We start from the raw sequence: 23,625 nt of genomic DNA on the forward strand, positions 1-23,625 counted from the left end.
GTGGTCGTATCAAAGTCCAAGGAATGACACAAGCAGGAAACAAAAGTGAAGGCAGACACACCCTCTGTGGACTTTGTTTTTCCAGTAATACTTTCTCTTAGCTGACACGCCTCTGCTGTGCAAGCAGATGGATCTTATTTGCTGTGATATATGAAGTTTTACTGAAGCTGCATGTTAGTTCTTGTTTGAAAATGTAACATGGAAACTTTATAAACAAGAATAATATTTGTCATTGATTTTAATAATGTGTTCTGACAGGATTTGATATATGCTCTGGAAAAACCCATGCTTTCAGTCATACTCTCGGCTCCTCTGCACCACCAGAAACTCAGAGTCACGGCTGTTCGTCACCACCGAACTTTGTCTGGAGGCCGGCGTTCGCTGGTGCGGGAGGCGCGGGCACGGCCCCCGCTCGGTCCCCGCCGCTCGCCCCCCGTGCCGCAGGGAGCGCCGCCGTTTGCGGGCCCTGCCCGTCCCTCCCCGCTTCCCCAGGATCGGGCACTGCCGTGCAATCGCTGCGAGGAGGGGGCGATGCGAAGGGCTCCCCCCGCCAGGGCGGCAGCGTTCCCATGGTGACGGCGTCCTGGCAACCGCTCCCGCTCCCGCAGCCCGGCCTGCGGCGGCCGCCCCGCTCCCAGCCGCTCCCATCCCATCCCATCCGCTCCGCGCAGCCGGCCGGGAGGGCGGGCGGACGGAGCCCCGGCCGCGCACCGGCGGTCACGGCGCTCGGGAACGGCCGCTCCCGCGGCGGCAGCGCGCCCGGAGCGGAGCGGGGCTCGGCTGGCGGCGGGGATGCGCGGGAGCGGCGGGCAGCCCTGCCCTGCCCTGAGCCAGCACCGGTGAGTGAGCGCAGAGGCTGTCCCGGCTCTGTCCCCCCGTGTTGCATGGCCATAGAGTGCTGTCTGCCCCGCGGTGTCCTGTCGGCTGTCGTACACCCGTGTCCCCGCAACCTTCGCTGCGCCCACCGGTGACCCCCGCACCGCGGGGCCTGGACCCCCGGCGGGCCGAACCGCGGGCAGGGCAGGGCAGGGCAGGGCAGGGCAGGGCAGATCGCTCCGCCGCGATTCCCCCGCTCACGGCGGCTCGGCACGGGCCGGCACCGGGGCCGATCGCACCTATTTCTCCAGAGGGCCCCCGGCCCAGCTCGGAACCCCCCGGCCCGGCTCGGAGCCCCCCGGCCCGGCTCGGAGCCCCGGGCTCGGTGCCCGCGCTGCCGGGGGAGCCCCGCCGGCTCCCGCCGCACACACAGCGCGTGTTCCCGAGTGCCACAGGCGCGCCCAGGGCTCGGCACGGGTCTGGCTCTCCCTGGCTCTCCCTGGCTCTGACCCATCCCTTTGCCGAGCTGCAGCACGGGGACTTTTCCGCTTACTCCGAAGCGTTGCCCCAACGCACTCGAGAGTAACACTGGGAAGCATCTGGCGGCTGCCGGGGTGGTGCCGTCACACGCTCCCTGTGCAGCAACCAAAGCGGTTTCTATTTTGAGAAGGAAAGAGTGATTAAAGTGTTTGCCGAGGCAGGTATTTCAGTCTACATTGATTCCCGTGTGACTTGTGGCAAGTCACATAGCCCGCCCCGTGCTTCACTTCCCTACCAGCAACAGAAGGAAATTGTATTTTCAGGGATAATAATGCTTCCTACCTCACAGGCATAATGTGAGAATGAACGTGAAAAACACTCGGAGGTGCGCAGACATTACAGCATTAGTTGTAGATTATCATGGAAGATGGGAAACTGAACACTACAGGTATGATTATCCTTCAGAGCAGGAGAAATGGAGATCCCACAGAAAATAAACATGCGAGGCAGTCTGAGAAGTGGGGAAGGGATGCCACAGCACAAATAGCAAGGAGTGAACTGCACATTGCTAGAATTATTTCTTCATCACATCCCATGGATGATTTTGTTTTCAAGCTTTTACATATCTTATGCCAGTGATTTAAAGAAACACTAAGGAAGCACTGCACATCTGTATGGAAAACCTGCCTTAAGTATCAAGTGAACTGTTATTTTTGGTAATCAGCCATATAGTTTCCAAATAGGAAAAAACTTGTATCTTTTCCATGTCACAAGTATATTTGGAATATTCAGTAGCTTAAATCAGTCAGCCAAAATTTACTGAGTTAATACATCATGACTTAAATTGCTTATAGCAGTATCACGCAGGAAACAACATTATTTAAAAAAGATAAATTAAGCACCTGTAGCCAGTATTTCAAATGATATCTTACTTGACTCCAGTTTACTGCCATAGAAAGAGCCACATGAAATTATACTCCTCTTATAGAACATCTTATGGTTTCTATTTACTAGTGTAAGTTGGTATTACTCTCATAGAGAAGGAATTTGCCATTAGTTCTAACACCTATTTGTTAATTGCAAATATCTCCAAACTGCAGCAAAGTTTTGTACAACTGCCAATCAAAGTCTTAGACCCTTTCTGGCTGTTGGACCAGATCTGATATCTGATGATGAGATGCTTCACCATGTACTGAGCAAAGAGAAATGAATGAGAAGTTCATTTGTGTAACTTTTGTTTCATAGCCGCACTTACTCCAGATATTTGCATTTAGCTGCATTTCTTATGGTAGACTGGCAGAAAGAGTTAAGACTTCATGCCAACCTATGCTTAGCTAGCTGCAAACATTATTTTCTAATTGATAATAAATGGGTACTGAAGGCTGTGAGACTAAAGCCCCATTTGGCTGGTTTTTGTAAGGTGTATTTCACTAAATTTCACTAAGATGCTGCTAGATATATGGACTTTAATATTTGTTCTTTGTTTTCCTAGGTAGGATCCAGTGCTTTGCTGCTGCGGTGCACATAGCTCTTCCCAAATCAGTGGGATAATTCCTGTGTTTACAGCTAAATTATGCTTAAAAGCTTCAATGCATCAAGATGATTAAGGTGTGTTAAGGCCCAGAGGTCTCAGGCTCACTGAGAACTGGGTGCCTGGCGCTGTGACCACGAGGGACCCTCGCAGAGTGCTGGCACTTCTTAAAAATCCAACAAGTGGGAAATGACGAGTGTGAGGAGCAGACTGCAGAACTGGACATTCAGTGTCTGTGCAGGACTTTGAATGCAGAAGTCACCACAATGACCCCCAGCTCTTACACTGTGCTTTTTACTTATAGCCATGTAAGAACCTAAAAAAGGAGAGGTAGGTATGGTTCTCTCTCTTACATATAGGGAAACTGAGTCATTACTCATGGAAATACCTTGTCCAGAGTCAACAAGATCAGAGATTGAGCAAGGAATTCAATTCAGACCTTCTGAATTCCTGTCTGGTGTCACTGCTGCTCAGCAACCCAGCTTCTCTTAAAACTGTTTTTTTTCTAATTTGTAGTTTCTGAAGCCGTGCTATAAATAGAACACACACACTGTGACAATGTTTGCTCTCTGCTTTCAGTCAGTGCTTTCATACATTTCTAAAGCACAAACATGTTTTGCATTTTGAGTTCTCAGAGGGTAGCCCTATTGCTCCTTCATTATCGATATTCGACTTTTGTATTTCCATAACCCCATCTTTCCCAGATTGCACAGGATTTCATCAGCAATTGTAAGCTTCTTTTCATACACCAGCCTTATTTTGCAGTGAGGATTTTAGGTTCCCAAGGAGATCAGGCTCAGGCCATACTACTTCTCTTTATACTTAAAAATGTTTTTTGTTTTATGGAGGGGAGATTAGTTGGATTTGATTGAGGCTAATATATTTTTAATTAATTTCTGTCAGTGGACAAAGTTGCTGAGTCAGGTACTGGTCTCACAGTAAGACGCTAAAATATCTTTCTGAAGCTATTTAATAGACCTAGTCTGCTGCAATGTCTGTCACAGTCTGTCTGGCTGTATCTAAAAATTAAAACCAGAATTTATATTCTTACTACAGAAGAATTTATTTACAACATAAAGCATGGTCATTTAGATTTGAAGACAAATTAATACAAGACTCAATTTTGATAAACTATGCTGATGTCACACATTTTATTTAGGTTTCTGATTGCCAATGCTTTTATGAGAAAAACATCTTATCCCTAATAATCTGCTGAATTGAAACACTTGTATTTGATTCTCCAGTCAATGTTTCCTTAAGTTTTATGATCATCCTATAGACCTTATTTTATTATTAATTGATTAATTGATGTCAGAGACCAGTAGAAAATTGGGGACAAGACTTTGTTAACCTCTGTCCTGCCTAACCAGTTATGTGGGTCAACAGCAGATTTCAGTTTCAAGGCTGTCAACCTTGTCTTTTCAAGAGTATAATTTTCACTATAAAAAGGTTTTTAGCAGTTTTTAGTCTTCATTCTTTTGTATTAAGTTTTATTTGCATTTATTGCATTAACAATATTTGGATGCCAAGATCACCAGTGTCAGCATAATATTACACTTAGCTTAAAGGTGCACTGAAAGCAAAAGCTTTAAGTCATTTCAGTAGCAGATGTAATCTATTCAATAATTCAATTTGTACTTTTTCAACAGACATAAATTATTGACCAGAGAATGGCCCACCGAAGCCCGATCTTCCCAACTCTTGCCCCTTCTGAAAGGTAAAGTCTGGAATATAAAACCAAAAATCTTTATGATGCAAAGTATTATGTATATCTTAATTGCCTGCATAGAGTAATGCTGTGACCTGGGACTTTGGCATTAGTGTGCAATGCAAAGTGAAATAACCATAGACATTCAAATCATAGCCCAAATCACAAGACCTTACTCAGTTTTTACTTAGCCATTTCCCAAAGAAATTCAATAGCTTACATCTCACTGACTAGAAATCCAAGAACACTTTAGCCATGTTCAAATAGCATGGAATGAGTTGTGAAAACAGAGAGCCAAAGTGACCTTTGTTGGAATCCTCATACATCTCTATCAATAAGTCCTCTCTTTCAGCCTAGGTGGGGAAAACTCTATGGTCTATTCATCCAGGGCAAGGCCCTGGGGATTTCCCTGAAGGGTTCAAAGGATTCCACAACCATGGTCAAACTGAACTGCTAATTTGGCTCATTAACAGGAAACAACATGAGAATACACAGTAAATAAGAGTTTCTAGAAAAAAATATCTCCTTTTCTGAAGTGGGGTTGAACTTGTATCCTCTACTTACGCTTCTGAAAATGTTGTTATTCTTTACAGAACATAGTGGCAGGAAAAGGTTGCATGCATTAGCAGATTCATTTCATTACTTTCAGCACCCATTAGCTCCACTGCTTTCCATGGGAACTATGCAATGCAGAGCACTCTTCAAAAATTTAGATAATTATTCAAGATACCCGAATGTAAGCTATTTTGGGGGGAAATTTAACTTCTAAGACTATGAGAAGCTTGTCATAAATTTGGTCTCTCCTCAGTTTCTATGCCCACATATGCTCCTGTCCAGTTTGCAGGGGAACAAGCTTCTATACGGTATTACAGGCTAGCTATAGAGACAGAAAAGGGATTGACACAAGCTATTCCTTTTCAATTCTGATCTGGTTTCATTTCATTTACAGTACCTACCTTCAACTGTTATAGTTTTGATTAAGCCTGAAAACTGTAAAAACAAATAACATTACTTTTGAAACTCAGTAGAAGGGTTTGAATTTGGATTCTTAATCAAATTATAGTTCTGATTTGTAACTACTTTTGAATATCAAATTATAGTTCTGATTTGTAACTACTTTTATTATGCTAATGTCCTTTCCTTGAGATCCCATGTTTTTGTAAGCTTCCTTAAAGACCATGAAAAAAACCTGACCTGCCTTTGTACAAGACACACAGTAGCCAACACAGCACCCACTTATTTGTAGCAGCGGGCACTCTGTCTGGGTGTATTTTGGGGCTTCTCCCCAGCACTGCCAGCACTCAGACAGTGTCACAGTGTCTCCAGTGCAAAGGCATTGCAGAGTTTTGTGTGAGAACTTAACGAGATGTGGATGTTGTTCCCCCAGACGGGTCCGGAACATCCCGCTGCACAGCCAGGCGCTGACAGCGGTGCCGCTGGCATCCGCCAGCCTGGTGGATCAGCTGGAGGACAGAATCCTGAGCCATGAGAAAACAACAGCAGCTCTTGTGGAACACGCTTTTCGCATTAAGGAGGACATTGTTTCCACGCTGCACAGAATGCAGAACAAAGGGGGGGGTGACCGGTTGGCACGGCAACTCCTCGAAGAGCACATCCGAAACATTACTGCGATAGTGAGGCAGCTCAACCGGGACATCGAGGTATGGCAAGAATGTTGCACGGCACTAATGCCATCTCGGCTACTTACGGCTTCTCATTTCCTAACCACGTTTACCGCGGGATAAGTAAAGGTCAGACAAGGTCTGAAGATCCTGTAAGCTTATAAATTGTTTTTACAACTTGAAAAAGTGTTTGCAAATTACATAATTCTTTCGGTGGCTATGAAAATAGCACAGGATATTAGCATATAAACACAGGAGCCTTTGTGGTTCTAATAAGCTTGCTTTCAAAAGCTGCACTGGAAAATCTTGAAAAAATGAATTAATGTGACACTAATACCCAGCTCAACTTCAGTCTAAAGGCTGTGCTGTATAAACAGTAGGAAATGCCTTCGCTCTATAATAAACTTTCTTTCCCTTCCGACTCACTGACGACACGAAGTAACCAAACCCAAGTGCTCATTTTTATGACCTAATCCTAGGCAGACACATGACTTCATGTCTGACCTCTGCTGCAGTGAACAACAGGGGTGTGGTGGGGAAAATGAAAGGAGAAAAAAATAATTTAAGTCTCCATTTCACTGTCAAGTTATACTTTATATATATTATGGTAGCTGTGAGCAGATTGGACACTAATAATAAGAAATAATAGAATAACTAAAAGTGTCTGGTTTAGTACATTTAGTACAAGACAAAGGTTTGAATAAAGTAATAATAAAATGGCATCTGAGGATACTGAATTACTGAAAAATAATGAGTGACATTTAAAGTGTACATTAAATGTGCCATACTGAGTTTTTATTTGCATATGAATGTTCTGTAGATGCTGCAGGAACAGATACGAGTCAGAGACAATCTCAGCTATGGAACAAATTCTACCCTGAAGAGTCTTGAAATGCGGCAGCTTTCTGGCCTAGGAGATCTTCGGGGAAGAGTTGCAAGGTAAAAATCCCCATGGAACTGTGTTTTGGGGGCTAGCTAATCTTATTTTAATCCTGAAGTATTAATGATAATGGATTGAATTCAACTTTGGCAAAATTCCAAGGACAATTTTGCTCTGTATTTTCAAGAAAATGAATAATAATACTTTGCATTCCAGTATTACATATTAAATTTGACAATATCACCCTTAATTCCTAAAATTCCTGAAATTAGTTCTAAATAAATTATTTCAAATTCCCTGGGAAATTGGATTTGGTTCAGCTTTTAAAAAGTACTGTGGTTAGACTCGTGTCTTTGAAACACGTTAATTAGCACAATTATAAAGGCAGCACGGAACAATCTGCACTTGTGAAGAACAAAACAGTTGCACATTTTTGCATATATTTTAGAAGTAGAAATCTGCACATTCAGTTAGTGGTTACCCATATTAAATCCCACATGGGCTACATGCCACATAAGGAACAGAAAACTGTACAGTAACAGAGGTTTTCAGGCTGCCTGAAGCTCCTGGTTACAATTCTGTGGCTGCACAGGCTTCAGTTGTGCCATCAATGACAAATTCACAAACCTCAGCACAACAACATTTGCGTAAGTGCCTGTAAAGTTGAACACGAAAGACAGAGGATGTGTACAGCTCCAGGAAAAGGACATAACCTGGCCTACAGCTGCTTGGGGAATAACTTTGGTGGAGTTATATTTGTCCTGAATTTCACCTGTTGTCTATATTGTGCAGATAATTCTGCTTCCTTTTCTGCATGTCACCTGGTTTAGTGATAACCTTCAACAGCATATAGAAATAATCAGAGAGGGATTTTCATTGAACTAAGGTTTTCTCATAAATTACTCAATTGTCTGAAGCTTCCACTGTAACTTTCATAGCCCATTTTGTAGAAAATACTTTAGAGGTTTCAAAAAGAATTAAACAGTTAGTAAGTTATGCACTATCCTTTAGCAAACACAAATGAACTAGTTTATTTTTTTCAAATTAGAAAATTGATGGAAAAACCTATAGAGAGATACACATTCACATATCTATCCTGCTGAGAAGGCCCCCCAAAATGTATATGTTTAGATCTTCCTGCTTCTTTCTATAAAAATACTTTGAGATGATACTACATCCTGAGAGGGGCTGTGTGTGGAGCAGCCCTGTTACTGACACCTTGGGGGACAAAATGCCTTTGCCCTCAGTCAGGGAACTCAAGCGAAGGAACTCGTGCAGGCATGGGTGTCACTGCAGGGCCAGGACACTGACCTCAGTGTGGGAGGGTGGGGATGGGCCAGGCTGTGCCAGGGCTTCTTCCTTTATTTCCTTAGGGCACCACCCTTGTGCTGTGCCCAGGTTGCAGTTTATCTGCAAATGGAATGAGATTATACCCATGTGCCTTATGTCAGACTGTGTGACGAATGCAGGTTATTTGTATTCATTCCCATAAGAGAATCAGTTTATTGCCCTTTAACTGGTACTTTCCATACTGCATTCTATGCTTCTATTCAGCATGTTCTCTTAAAAAAAATTTAAAAATTCCTGAATGAGGGAAAAAATCTTCCCTTTGTGAGAAAGCAATTTAAAGCAGTGGTCCATGAGAGAAAGCCATTTGCCTTTATTTGCAGACATATTCTACTTTGAAATTAGTGTTCCAGTGAATGATGATTATAGCACTAGCTGGAGATTATGCCAAGACAGTGGTTTGTTGTGCCTTTGGCACAACACAGAGACTTTCCCTGAGATAAACACCTTCTGATTACTTTAGCCAATGTTCCTTATATGAAGTACACTTTACTCTAGTGCTGCTAGTTTCCAGATGAGTTCAGAGCGAAACCTTAGAAACTCGATCAAGTTACTGTGGGTTACCAACTTCCTGTGCATCAACTTTCAGCCACAGCAAAGGTCCATTGAGAGGCTCAGGCTGCAGTAGCTCTGAGAGCTGTGTTTGCTCCAGGCTGGCAGCATGCAGAAGGACAGTGGGAATCAGTTTAGACAGTAAATCCCAAAGCATGAGCCCCTTGTCACGTATTAACTTCAGTGTCCATCTTAGGATTCTGGCCAAATTTCAGTTCCAGTAATTTCATGCATACTAAACATCCTATTCAAGTTCCATATTGGAGAGAGGGGTGTTTATTTCCTAACACCAACTGTTCTGTAACATGTCAATATATCATCAAACAGCTGTCTCATTATTTCTTGAGGGCTAGTGCTGTTAATGATGGGAACAAAGGATCCCTACATGCACTTCCGGAGCACAGCCCCAGACCACACTCCCCCCTGCTCTGCAGGAGTGAGATTCCAGCATACCTCTCTCACATCACAGAATCAACTAATACTGCTATCAGAAGGTGACAGACTACACATTACAGCTCATGTCTCTGGATCTTTTCTCAATAAGCACAGTTTACTGATGAATCTGTAAAGTGTTATTATCACAGCCCTGAATTATTGCTAAAAATCAACATTATCATTAACTTTAAGAAAAAATATTACCTCTATAAAATTCAGTGATGCATTAGCAGGAAATTAGATCTATGCCAGTAGATCATATTCTCCAGCCTCCTGTCTCTTATGTTGTCAATTTTATATTATAGAGATTTACCAATTCTTTTTCTAGTGATAACAGATCATAAAATTCATTAGTGCCTTATCATTTATTTAGAGAATTACTTGTGGATAATGAGCATTTGTCTGGAAAGTTTAAATCCAGCAGCCTGGTTGGAATGATAGCAGTAGGTCTTCATAAAAGCTTCCTGAGAGCTGAAACATCCAGAGAAATGGCAATTGTGTGTTCAGATTGGACCTACTTTGCATATATAAATGACTTTATCTACATTATAGAACTGATTCATTTCAGACAACCTGGGCTCATTACACGTAGGCAGATTTTCCTGCTGGACAGATTGAGCCTGATGCATCTGGGCTGCCCCACACTGACAATCTCTCCAGGAGCAGAGCAGTAAATGTGCTGCTCTCTGGCCCTTGCTGAGTGGGAGGTGGCATCATGAGGGCAGCTCTGGGCTCCCTGCCCCAGGCCAGCACAATCCACCAGCTCTGCTGCTCTTGCCCAGTTGCCCCACTGAGCATTTCAACTTGCTTTTCACTCCCTGTTCTCCATCTACTTGTTTTTCACTGAAACATTGGCATTTAAATTGAAACATCTCCTGTTATAATAGACCAGGAACATTAAAGCTCTCTCCATACCATGACAGCATATGCATTTAGCAGCAGCTGCAGAGTACTGGCACAGTTCTCACTTTCTCTATGCCCCAGTGATACTGAATGGAGCAACTGCCTGTCTTTTGATTTCTTTGATGCTGAACAGTAATATTTTCTTCCAGGCCAAAACCAATGGTGTTTGTGAGTGTGTACAACAGATATAGAAGATAAACCAAAATAATCCGATCTGTGCATACCAGGCAGACATTAAATTCATCTTGTCAGAATATTAATGTTTCAGTTACCATGGAACTACATGAACCCTTTGACCGCATAACTGAATTCCATGAAGAAGAGAGATGCTGGGTGATTAAACCCAAACCACTAATTTACTTTAAAAACATTCACAGGTGCTTGCTGATTAAATTTGCTTCAGTAGGTTCAAGGCTGTTGCCACTTTCTGCCATGCCTCAGAGAAACAAAACTAACCATTTTTTAGAGCCCATGACCTTTTGGTGACTTGATGCAAGATGATTCCATTTCTCTAATTCTCTCTGATTGTAACAACATGGAGAGATTTGGCTTCTTTTGTCTTTCTTTAGAAACTGCCTGATTGTGAGCCCTGCAAGCTTTTCACTGCTATGTAAACCCTAGCCAGGCTTCCTGCAGATATTACTAACAGGTCTCACAATGCTGAACTGCTACACTAGAAATTAATTTCCTCAAGTTTTATAATGCCTATGTGCTATTTTACATTACTGATTATTTTCATATTGAAACTGTACATAATAATAAGCAGATGCTCCTTTTGTCATTTTAGTTGAGACTTTCCCTTCATGTTTAATGATCATGGCAATTCCTGTAACTGAGGTGATGAAAATGCATGTTGAAATGAAAGCTTTCAAACTGAAATGTGACTAAAAAGATGACAAAGTATGTCATTGGTTTAGATAATAACTTAACATGCCTCAGCTTGTTCTATTTTACTGCCTTTTTCTCCCTCAGATTGTAACTGCTGTCTGTTCCTCATCAGTTTCCTATATCAAATTTGGTAACACTGATGATTACATATTTCTCTTAGCAAAAAAAAAAATATATGAGTCATATTTCACAGAGGTCTTACTCCTGAAATCACAGTAGTCATATTTTTACAGCTCAGTTAATGCCCTCACTGCATTACTGTAGATGAAATCCACCTGATCAAAATATTTTTAAAATCTGGTAGAAAGCACACATGTTCTATAGCATAATTATCCTGAAAATGCTACAGCATCAAGAAGTGTTCCAATGTGACAAAAGGAAACAATAATTATTATGTTCCAGGACTTAATTTTACAGCCTTTTCTGAGACAAAATTGCCATTGCTTTCAATGACAATTTATTTATTCACCTAAATAAAGACTAAGAACCATAAAATTTGCCCCACATTGTTAACTACACATATTAGCTGTGTACTACTAGTTCACAAATAAAAATGCAAAGCTACAATAATGAAGAAATGGTCCTCAGTTATTTAGGCTACTAATCATGTAGGGGAACACACACACACCTTATCAGATGTCTTCTAGAGCATTACAAAAACACATGGAAATGAAATTCTGCATCTTTGCATTTCTGAGGTGATTTCCCTGACTGATAACACAGCCTACCCATATCATGTCAGTGCCAAGAACAATGGAATTTGTTTATCAGACTGTTTGAGCTTCAGACCTATTTGGGAGCAATTTTCTGAACACTATGAGATGTATTACCCTTTTACAGTCCCAAATTGCTTCCCTAGGCAGCCAGGAATCCCACAGAAATGGCCAGTATGAAATGGGTAATTTTAAAAGCCTGGACCTTATATTCTATTTGGCTGGTGTTTTGTTTTTTTTATCTCTTCAAACAGGTGTGATGCTGGGTTAGCCAGGCTGTCTGCAGAGCATAAAATTACATATGAAAGACTTCAGAGTCTAAGTAAAGACCAACACACCTCCAAGCTGATCTTAGAATCTAAAATCAAAGAGGCAGAAATACAGGTATGGTATTTAGACCAAGGCAATACCTGTACAGGTAAGAGTTCCAGTCTAATTCACACAGACTCCATTACTGTTAATTATTATCCTGGGAGGTCACAGATTTCCAAATGGAGAGGTGTATCAGCTCACAATCCTTATTACATTGAACATTGTACCTAGGTGCATTCCTGTACTGCTCTAGCTGGAAAAGCTCCTTCATTTCTTCCTGCAGCATCTGTGTAGAAGGGATTAGTATGTAAAGGCACATGCTCAACAAAACTACAACAAAAAAAAAATGCAAGTCTCTGTGGCTTTCATTGTATGTTTTGGCCTTCCCAGGATGATCCTATATGTATTTGAACACAAGTTTTGAAGGTCTGCAAAAGACAACTAGCTTTGGGTTCTGTGAATTCATTAATCTGTCTCTCAGGTTTCTCTTCCATTGGGTTTGAGAATGGAAGTGAGCACTAGATACAAGCAGAGACTTGGAGATATGAAGAATCCTTTTCCTTAATGTCACATCTCAAGGCCTTCCCATTTTCTTGGTCAAAAAAAGTATTTTACATCTTCCTTTTGTGGTGGGTAAAAAAAAGGCTAAAATGTACTTTGCCTTTCTAAGAAGCCTCAGTGCAGTATATTAGCATGCCAGGAGCATGTTGTCCTGCATCTTGTAGAGAAGCAGAGCAGTATGCTTTGAGAAAGTGGGATGGTTGTTTTGGAGCAAATATTCTCTTGTAGTTATGACTTCTCCCCAGTTAAACCCAGCATTTCTATCACTGCAGGGGCCCTTACACACAAAGTGATGGAGCACATCCCTCAGTATTGGTGGAGTGCTTGGGCACTTGTTTATTCTGATTATGTGGCAATTTGGAGATGTATGGATCATGCAAATTCAGCTGTCTAAAGGGGGGGGGGGGCAGGCAGGGATTTTCAAGACGAAATTATTCACATTATTTACAGCAAAAAAATTTACAGTTTTCAAAATGCTGATACTTTCATATTGAGAGATAGTATATTTTCATGATAAAGTAAACTATGCAAATTTAATAATTTTTTGAGATGTTAGCAAAAGTGAGCTCTCTATTAGACCTCTACTGTTATGAAAATGTCCCAAATGGAACTGTGATGAAATGCTGTTGAAAATTCTGAATTTTGTTTCAGATTTCTCATCTGCTGAGCAGAGTAGAGCAATCAATAATGCAACAAGAAGCAAAGCTGAAGATTGCCTACAAAGAGAGCAACCAACAGCTCCAAGCTCTGGACACAAAGTGAGTGCCTGGGAAGCCTTGCTGCTGCCATGCACCTTGGGAGTAGGGCCTCCATTTTCCCAGTCTGGCCTCAGTTTTCCCTGTCTGACTGGTATAATCTTCAGACCTACAAAAGCAGGAATCTCTATGAATATGTGTGTTTGCTCCACAGATATTACAAAAGCTGACTGTCAAGAGGTCAAGAGGGACTTGCTTTCACCAAGAATTCTGCCCCTAATGTGGTTAGGCAATTCTGAAAAGTTGATTAAGTTCCTTATCAGGCAGAACTTATATCAAAGTACACAACTAAGGGTTTTTGTCAGAGTGGCCTGGTGCCTTTCTGTAAGAGCTGTCTGAAGCAATGAATGCTGGAGGTGACTGTCCAGAGCAGGGGAAAAAGTTCAACTGAAGCAAGCAGGAAGCAAGTTACAGCACTCACAGAGTGCCATTGCTTTAAACTGGCTTCAAGCATGAATATAACTGAAATACCTAAATTATTAGTGATTAAATACTCTGTACTACCAGACATTACATGGGGTGATTACATTCAATTCAGATGTTAACTCCTCTCCAGGCATTTCATTCAGTAGCAGTCCTGGTATAAACCATCGCCATCCTCATCTCTTACTGCTCATCACCATCCTCATGCAATGCAGGTTTCACATATTCACTGGAGAAAAGAAGCAGTTTCACTGGCACAGTTGGTTGGAGTAAAGTTGAGGTGGGTACAGGCAATGTAAGTGGAGCTACAGGAACCAGCACTGTCACCAGAATAAGTGGCTACCAAAACTTTGCTCAGATTTGATACATATGGACATAAAGTTTATAATCTGAATGGATAACCAGATTCTGTTTTCAATGTCACAAAGGATTTTCATCTACTATGATTCAAATTTTGTAATGTGTTTCATATAAATTTGCTGTGAACTTTTACCTTTATTTTCTAAACCAATGTTACCATATCCCATTTAATAGCCACAAAATTCAAAGGCTCACTTTAATCTGGTGTGAAGAATGTATTAAATTGTGGTTTTATGAACACGTTCAGAAAAAAGTCTCTGTTCAATGACCAGTTCTCCTTTGCATCTGCTAATTTCTGTTGTGCTCCTAGATTGAAAGATGCTGTTGAGGAACTCAGCAATCAGATTTTGTCTGCACGGAGCTGGTTGGAACAGGAACATGGAAGGACTGAAAAAGAGCTTGTGCAAAAAATCGACCAACTCTCACTGACTTTTAAGGAAAGCACTGTAAGTTTCATTCAAATGTCCTGTAATACTTCTCAGGAAGCATTCAAAAGCATTATTAAGAACTAAGATGATATAATTGAGATATTATTTGAGTGAGAGTTTCAGATAGCCTCAGAATATGCTAAAGTCTCCATATCAATATCCAGTCTAATACCTACAATTTGAGAATCTTTAAATGAATCTGATCACTGCTAAATAGATCAGTATTTTAACCTACACTAATCAAGTAATTTGAAATGATTTTATGAAAAATTGTAATTCCTTAAATTTTGAATTCCAGATAAAAGATGATAAATCAGTATCTATTTCATATTTTAAAAAGGCCACAGTTATTCCACATGCACAGTTAATAATTAAAATTCTGTTTCCTGGCTCTAGGAAATGAGTGAGAGAGGTATTGAGATGAAATTCAACCAAATGGCAGAGAAAATTGAGAGAATAGAAGAAATGCAGAAGATAACCATGGAGGCACACGAAGCAAAACAGACTGAAGAAAAGATAAATATTCGCATTGTCAAACTTCAAAATGAGATAAACGAAGATATAAAAGAAATGAAAGCTGAAGTCAATGCTGGTAGGACCATAGTTATCCAGTTCTTTATTCTGAATTGTGGTGACAGTGATCCACTCACAGTAATATGCAAAATGTCTTTGCTTGTATCAAAGTAGCTTAAATACTTTTGGGGCAGATGTAATGGCTCCACCTGTGGCATTAAGAGGGATTTCACTAAGTGTGAAAAGCAGAGCAATAAGGGGTGACACCAGCTTAGAAATGCTCTCCCTAGAGCAGGCACAGCCATAGCTGGGCTGCCATCAGGGCATTTCTGCCTTCAGCACACAGTTACACCCCATTTCCTTCAGAACTTTTGCTGAGTTCCTAGTGCAAAGCAGAGCATTATGGAAATGCATTCTGCTAGCAGTGATGTGATACCTTCTCCTCATGATGAACTAATGCCATTCTCACCTGCAACAGGGTTTGCAGCAGAGCATTATGGAAGTGCATTCTGCTAGCAGTGATATGATACCTTCTCCTCATGATGAACTAATGCCATTCTCACCTGCAACAGGGTTTGCAGCTATCTACGAGAGCATCGGGTCTCTACGGCAAGTTCTAGAAGCAAAAATGAAGCTGGACAGAGATGAACTCCAGAAGCAGATCCACCAAATGAAGCAGGAGGTTCCAAGATGGGGAGAAGCTGGACCATGACTGCAAGGTTTTGTCTGAGAGATGAGTGTTTACCTGGCTAACTAGGCAGACTCTAGTGTTGTTCCAGTCTGTAATGCCAATTACCTGCATGTACCAAATGACATGCTGCTGCTGCTGCTGCTGCTGCTGCTGCTGCTGCTGCTGCTGCACAGGTGCTTGCTCACAGCAGTAAATACAAGCTGTTCTTGGATATCTGGCAATGAGCCTGTGGAGCTGAGGTGCTGCTTTGCCACTGCACTACTCCAGTTGCTGTCAGGAAATTTAGCACTGTGTAAAACTGGAGTAATACACTGGTGAAGCTGGCACCTAGTTTGCTAAAGGCATTCCAGTTTTGCAGGCTTGATCAGGCAGCTATATGCTTTTATATGCACCTGCACCCCTCCACCTTAAACAAAAAAAGGCAAGTTGCTATCATTTGCTTCATATGAATTTGGCAAGGCTCTCCACCTTGATACAAATTAGTTAATTGAAATCAATGGACATATTGACTTTCTCTACTATTGACTTCCTGGGAAGACAGAATTGGCACTAAACAGACCAATCTTCAAAATCAAGACAACATCAGAAAATCTTTGTTTAGGTTTGCAAATATTCTGTGTGTGAAAACTAGGTAGTGTTATATAATGTAGTTGTAGACTTAGATGATTCATAAACAACATAAGAAACAACTTACATGGTCTTAAGTATTGTAACCTTTTAAAATTAATAACCAAGGGGAGTTGACACAAGAGAAAAGATGTATATAGGGTATTTTTTACTAGGCATGTGTTCCTATGACTTGCTTCAATATATTCATAAAAACTTAGAATTGTTTGAAAACTAAAGAGAAGGTGATAATCTAACCTAGTCTGGAGACTCTAATGTAAAATAAAATGCAGTTTATGATCTCCTTACAAATTTTCATTGAAGTAAAAAAATTGATTCATCATATTTAAGTAGACTTTAATAATTTAGCAGACTCAAATTGCTAATTGCATTCACATTATTTCCAGATAATAATTTCCATTCCCAGAAGAGATTACATATGAAAATCAGCACCCATGTGGCATATTATCTAGACAAGAAAAAAATATATGTTGTTTTTACTTCTTCATTCATGGCATGATATATTGCTCCTCATGTTTGTAAGCCGTGCAGGATTAAACCCTCATGAAAAAATAAAATACTTCATCCAGCATCCTATTAATTTATACTATTAACAGTAATTAATACACAAAAATAATATTAATTGACAGACTTTATAGTATTGTTAATCTAAATAAATTAATAGGATGTCTCTACACTGCCCTTAATCACTGTCTTTACACTGACCTTTCATTCAGCTAGTATTGGAAAAATATATTTTTAGCTGGAAAATCAGTGGCAAATATCACTTCCATAAAAGACATTTTAGTCCACAGAGTCACCATATATAAAACAAAGAATTTAAAAAACTGCTTCAAGAACTTACAGTCATTAACTTCAGTAAGTCAGTGTAGAGTGTAAAAATCATGTGTATGCATACATCTTTACAGGATTAACATCTAAGTTTATATTCACTTCCTCTATAGCTGAAAGTCATTGAAGTCTCAAAGACACGTGAAGCTTTTCCATCTCTGGCTCCCAATGCTACTCTGATACAAACCAGGAATACCAGAGGCAGTTTTGTTATCATCCATGTCCTGTGAAATATATTTACAATGGCAGCTAAGGGGAAAGCCCAGTTCCCTAAAGAGAGACAATTAAATGCTTGTAGATATTTCTCAGGAATTGTCTTTAAAATTCAATCTTACTTCCTGTATGTATTCCTATATATTCTTAAATATTTAGCCATGTGCAGTAGAAAAGCTATCACTGGTGTTCTATTTAAAAAAGGAAAAAAAAGGAAAAAAAAAGAAAATAACAAAGAAAGAAACAAAAAGATGCAGACCAAAACCAGAATAATTTTTCACTTCTGTAATTGGAAGTCTGTATCCAAGAAAATCTGATATGATATGAAGAGCATACAAGGAATCAGAAACATTTAAATAGGCATTAATTAAATTGTTTCTCTTGCAAAAATTTTGTGTGATTGATCCAGATATAAAACAACAAAGGAAACCCTATCCAACTTTACTTTTTTCTGCCTTAAAAATGTTTTTTTCCTAAATCTCAGCTAAAGCAAATAAGTAAAAGCCCAAATAAAATAATACTCAACCTACTGCCAAGCAGTGTCTTCAAACTCTGAAGTGCCAAGTGGAGGGAGGCCCAGGTCAGCCTTGTCTCGTTGGCATTGTCTGCCAGGGAGTGCTCCCATGTGATAAGCCAGTCCTTCAGGGGAGAATTCAGAGTGCTTCTGATACTGGAGTGTTCTCTGATCATCTGAACATGGCAGAGCAAACTCCTCTCCAGACACAGCTCTGCAGCCACGGGGCAGTGCTGCACACACTGAGCTGTGGCAGCCTGCTTTTGCCAAATGGAAACTGATTCTGAAAACTGATCCCCAGGGATCTTGGAAAGCCAAACAGAAGGAAAGAGCAGTGCTTGGAAGCACAGCTGTCTCTTTTTTTTCCTCCCATGGTGATGTCCGATGGGATTCCTGTGTTCCAGTCCTTCAGGGACACCAAGGTCCACTTGTGATGGTGGAAATCATGTCCTTTCTTTGTTCAGCACAAGAGCTCATGCTGTGAGTCTGGGTTTGTGCACCAAGTGCAAGCCTGCCAAGCCCACAAAAGGAACAAGGTAGTGTGAGGTAGTGTTTGTGTGGATGGCACTTGAGCAACAGAATGAGACATAGGAAAGTATAATAGATGTGCACAAAATACTATTTAAATCACAAAGTTCACTGACACAACCATAAAGTCACTGAAAGAAGGACTGGGAGGAGCCTTAGGAAGTCAGCTGCTCCACTTCTCCACTTTGAGATAGATCCCACTCTACCTAAAATATTTGCCATAGACACTTCTGTAACTTGCTTATTAGAGTCTTTTAAGAATAAGACATTGATTAGTGCAGTCTATTCCACTGCTTAAAGAAGATTGCCTTGCCACCCAAACACCTAAACTTGGACAAGACATAATAGCCTTAAATTTCAACACAGAGGACACAAAACCTAATTTATTACATTCTTTTCTGCATGTTCATTAGTTTTTAAAGGTAATCTGTCTATAAGAGTTTATTCAAATGAAGCTTCACAGGGATATTTGCCCAATATTTCTTTTTTTTCTCCTTCCTACATCCGTATAAAACCCACCAAACCAGCAACACCCAACCCAAAGAAACCACCACCACAAAACCACCAAAACAGCCAAAAGCAGACCACTTGCTCTCATGGAGTTTTAACTCTCTTTTGTCAGCTATTTCACATGCATGAGGCTTAAACCACCTGCAGTGTGCAGCCCATACTATTCAGTCAGCCATGTAGCACTTACTGAGTGTCATAAGTTCAACTCTTTGGAAAATGTTTAACTGGGGTACATGGCTTTTACATTAGCATGTGATAGCAGAGTAGAACCATGGTACTGTGCAGTGAGGCCTTGGCTGGAATCAGAATGATGTCAGTAATTACAGAGCAATTGTGCTGTTTATACTCATTAAAAAACCAAAGGAATGGTGCAAGTAAGAAGTTCAAAGGATGACCCTAACTTCCACCTGCAGTTGTTTATGTAGTAAGTTTTGTGTTGTGGATACCTTTATATTGTGGATATCTTTGTCATTGCAATCTGATATGGTTCAATAGACTGTTGCCATGTTACAGAAAAGCAGTATGAATGATGATGAAGAACAGTATATTCCTGTAACATCAATTTAAACTGAAATGCAAAATTTTCTTTTCTCAATTTCTGTTTTGTGTTCCACCTCCACGAGCATCTGGCCATCTGGGGCAGAGTGTTCTCCGTATCTAAGAATTAAAGTGCTCATTAGACATGTCTTCCAGTATTGGAAACGTCTAATAAGAGACAGATGACAACCTGATGCAGCCCTCCTATGTGTAGGGGAGGAATTCCTCCTGTCACACTCCCTGCCGTGTAAGAAATTCGGAGGCAAATTTGGAAGAAGCCAAGGAAATTGAGCATACGGCCTCTACTCAATTTGCCACAGGGTGTCACTGTTACTCTTGGCAAGGGAAGGACGGGGCTCAATGAACCTATGCGATCCATAGATGCTGCAATCCCACTGGCACGGGCTGGAAGTATTACCGTGTACTTTGACAAAAGGAAAAAAAATGAATATTCTAAAGACGTCACTCTGTAAAATCACAATAAAGGCAGACGATAATTAAGCAAAATATTCTGAGAGTGATTGTGATGCTCCTTTAGACAAGAATGCTGAGTGAGGACCAAATCTCTCTGCTGCCTGTTCTGTCAGCAGAACTCTGGTCAACACAAACCATTAAAAAACCCCAAACAAACTCCCAAACCCAGAAAAAAAATCGGGGGACAGTTCTAAAGTAGTAGATCTTAAATCATGTACAGCACAAAGAGCAACGTGCCTTTCACACTGCTGCAGGAGTGCAGAAGAGGCTCCTCCAGCACTGCCTCCTGCTCTGACACTGCCTTGGGCTGAAAGAGCACAGGACAACCTCAACACTTACTACCAGGTGTAGCTCTGGGCCCAAAGAGCTGCTCTAAGTCCATGCAAGGATTATCTCAACAAATAATACAGTGGAATAGCCTCAAACATCACAAAATATATGAGAGAGCCATGACTTTTTTGGCACAGAGCAGTGAAAAAATGCTTTGAGCTCAGTGATGTAGAGAGAACCAGGATCAAGTTTAAGAAGAAAACTGAGTAGAAATTGTCATAATACAAAAAAACTGAACTGTATGAGAGGGTGAGTAGGAATTGCTGATGAGAGAGGAGAAAGGAGATTTGCTTCTAGTAGGAAATGATTACAATAAAACACATCATGCACTGCTGCACATACACCGAAGAGTTACTGTCATTAAACCTGACCTCAGCTTCTGCTAAGGTTCATGTTCTAACACCAGTGCAGTAAATAAGCTTCCATTCCAGGGGAGTGAAGTTGAAGCAGACTGTCAATGAGGACATATTGCAGTGCCTGTGCTGTCTCATTGTTGTGCTGCCACTCCCTGGTGGTATCAGGACAGCGAGGCAGGCACCCATCCTGCCAGGAGCCTTTGTGATCTTGCCATCTCTGCTAAGAATAACTCAGAGGTTCAATAATTGCATATTAGATTATATATACAGCTGCATAAATAACACTGAATCTCCATGTTGTCCATGCTCTTTCATTCCTCACTAGCCTTGAGAATTGTAATTTCAGTACATTCCAAGTATCTTGTCTTATATAAATCATTCAATTCAAGAAAGGTATAATGATTCACAGCAGAGCTTTTAAAATGCAAATAACTGGAAACAACAAAAGTTAAAACATACTTTATGCCACTGCCATGCTTTGAAAAGATAAATGCCAGCCAGCTTACTACTATAAATAATAAACCTTGTTCACTTTACAAAGATCTTACGGGGATTGATCACTTACACAAGCTTGAATATGTGAAGTGCTGTGACCCAATTCCACATATGCTTTCCTTTCTGAGATTAATCTTCCTAAAATGAATGTGGCAGCTCCCAACGTAAACTGCTTGCTTACCATGTTGCATGTATAATGTCTTATGTTTCAAAACAAAAGGGACTGCTGGTCTCTAGTATGGTCTCCTGGTATCTTAGAATCATAGAATCATTTAGTTTGGAAAAGATCTTTCATTGATAGCAAAATCTTAACATTTTGGGTTTCTAGTTATTGTGGACTAACAAGACAAAAAATGAACAGTATGGTATTATCAGTGTTTGTTTTAGTAATATATCTCCATTTTCCAGAGGGAGGGGAGGATAAGGAAAATCCAACGCTGATATCATGAGACAGAGTACAGTGGTGGGATACTGAATCTCCTGATAAATTTTGGGCTAGTTTGGGCCCATTATCTATAGCTCTGTGCCCTTTATTTCAGTAAACTACCTAGTGGTAAATTAATTATTTACATTTATCAGGCTGTCCAGACTGCAATAACTTCCACACCGTGTTAAATTAACAAAAAAAGAGTAAAAAGTAACAAAGGAATTGAGTATTATTCTGACCCTGAGGCCCCACTGCCACCTGATGTTACTATTCTTGTCAGGCAAAGGCAGGCAAGCTGCATGGCTGCAAGAACTGACAGCTCTGGGAAGGATTTCAGCAGGTAGGAAGCCCCAGGGAAAGTCATACAAATTATTTCACTAAGTCAAAAGCATGTGCCTTATGGACAGCACTGGCTAAGACAAATCCATTAACCAGGGCAAACACAGAGATTCAGTTAAGGGTGAGTCTCCTTGAGGTCCTCTGGGGATCGGCTGGCACTGCCTGACACAAGTGGGCAGGAACTCCACATGGCAAACACCACAGCAGGGCAAAAAGCCCTCCTGCCCTTGCATTACTGCAGCTTGGTTCCCAGTAAAGCACACTAAAGTAGGAGAAACTCCACAAATAAGACATCTGTCTGATACACAAGAGCAATGCCCAGGCAGAGACCTGAAAACCTCATACATTTAATGTTGGCTGTGAGGCTCCTTCTGCCTATCACAGGCCCCAGAGAGTCTTCACCGAGCTACAGGGGAACAATTGAGCATTTGAGGCAAGACTTGAGGGACAGGGACAGGAATGGAGTCACCTGCACACTGAGATAATGGTCTGTGTTTGCATCTGGAAAGCTCAAGGGAATATTCTGGCATTAGGAACAGAACAGCAAGATTTTCAGTGAGTGGATATTGTAATCGTCATTCAGAAGTAGAAGGATAAATAAGTAAAGCACCCAGCAATGCTCACTTGAGAGCCTTTTGCTTCATGAGCAGGCAGCAGCACAAGGGAGGCCTGGAGGAACAGAGGGTCTCTGGCCAAGTGGTATGAATGTGACTAATTGCAAATGATTAAAAACTTCAACTCATGTATACTCTGGCTCAAAGAAGCATAGAGTGGTTAATACTGAAATGTCTATACATATTTACATGTGGCATCTAAAATACATCTTATATTTTGCATCTAAACAAATTTGCCACTTTGTGCATGATGAACCTGGTTTCCAGGAGCACAGAACATATTTTTAATGCTTGGCTCACCTGGGTGGTCAGATATCTTTCTGTAACTCTGGTGTTAATTGTACTACTGGCCAGCAACCCCTAGTCCTAGAACATGTTTTATTCCTCCTAAGGTTTCTTGTAACAATCAGTCAAATCCCTATCTCTGCACAAGGTTAAAAAAAAAAAAGGTATGAGAGATATTAATGGCCCAGTTTGGTACTGATAAGAAAATACTGCAGAATAGTGTTCCAGACTAGTTTTTTTCCTTACTCAAGGCAATTAAATTTGTATATTAATGGAGTCTGGTTAGCCACTATCTTAATTCACCCACTGTGGAATCTGATGGTTTCAAATTCCCACAAGATGAAGAACTCTGTAAACATGCTCCTGCTGCACTCCAGTTATGTGTAAGCAAACCAATACATTTTTGCTGATAAAAAATGGTGAAACAATTATCAGTTTTATAATATCCCTGTTGGATACAATTGAGGTTAGAGGAATGGCACACCATTCATTTTAGTCATGTCTCAAGACTACACAGTGGAGCTCAGTGTAACAGTCACTGCCAGCTCCTGCATACCAGCATTAACCATCCTCAAACACCAAACTTTCAATTAAACCATGGCAGTAAGTAAATGCTATTTATACAAA

The 23,625-nt window shown here is 40.8% G+C and overlaps 1 protein-coding gene across 1 annotated transcript; it reads left to right on the forward strand.

The window, feature by feature from the left end:
- Nucleotides 1–496: 496 nt before the first annotated feature.
- Nucleotides 497–20,187, forward strand: FAM81A (family with sequence similarity 81 member A). Its single transcript, XM_054642024.2, has 10 exons — nt 497–839; nt 2,789–3,157; nt 4,477–4,544; nt 5,923–6,196; nt 6,978–7,096; nt 12,130–12,259; nt 13,400–13,506; nt 14,597–14,732; nt 15,111–15,306; nt 15,800–20,187. The coding sequence occupies exons 3-10, from the start codon at nt 4,498–4,500 to the stop codon at nt 15,937–15,939; spliced, it is 1,149 nt and encodes a 382-aa protein (XP_054497999.1). The 5' UTR covers nt 497–839; nt 2,789–3,157; nt 4,477–4,497; the 3' UTR covers nt 15,940–20,187.
- The last annotated feature ends 3,438 nt before the right edge of the window (nt 20,188–23,625 follow it).

The sequence above is a fragment of the Agelaius phoeniceus genome, chromosome 13 (assembly GCF_051311805.1).
Source record: "Agelaius phoeniceus isolate bAgePho1 chromosome 13, bAgePho1.hap1, whole genome shotgun sequence".
NCBI classification, from domain to species: Eukaryota; Metazoa; Chordata; class Aves; order Passeriformes; family Icteridae; genus Agelaius; species Agelaius phoeniceus.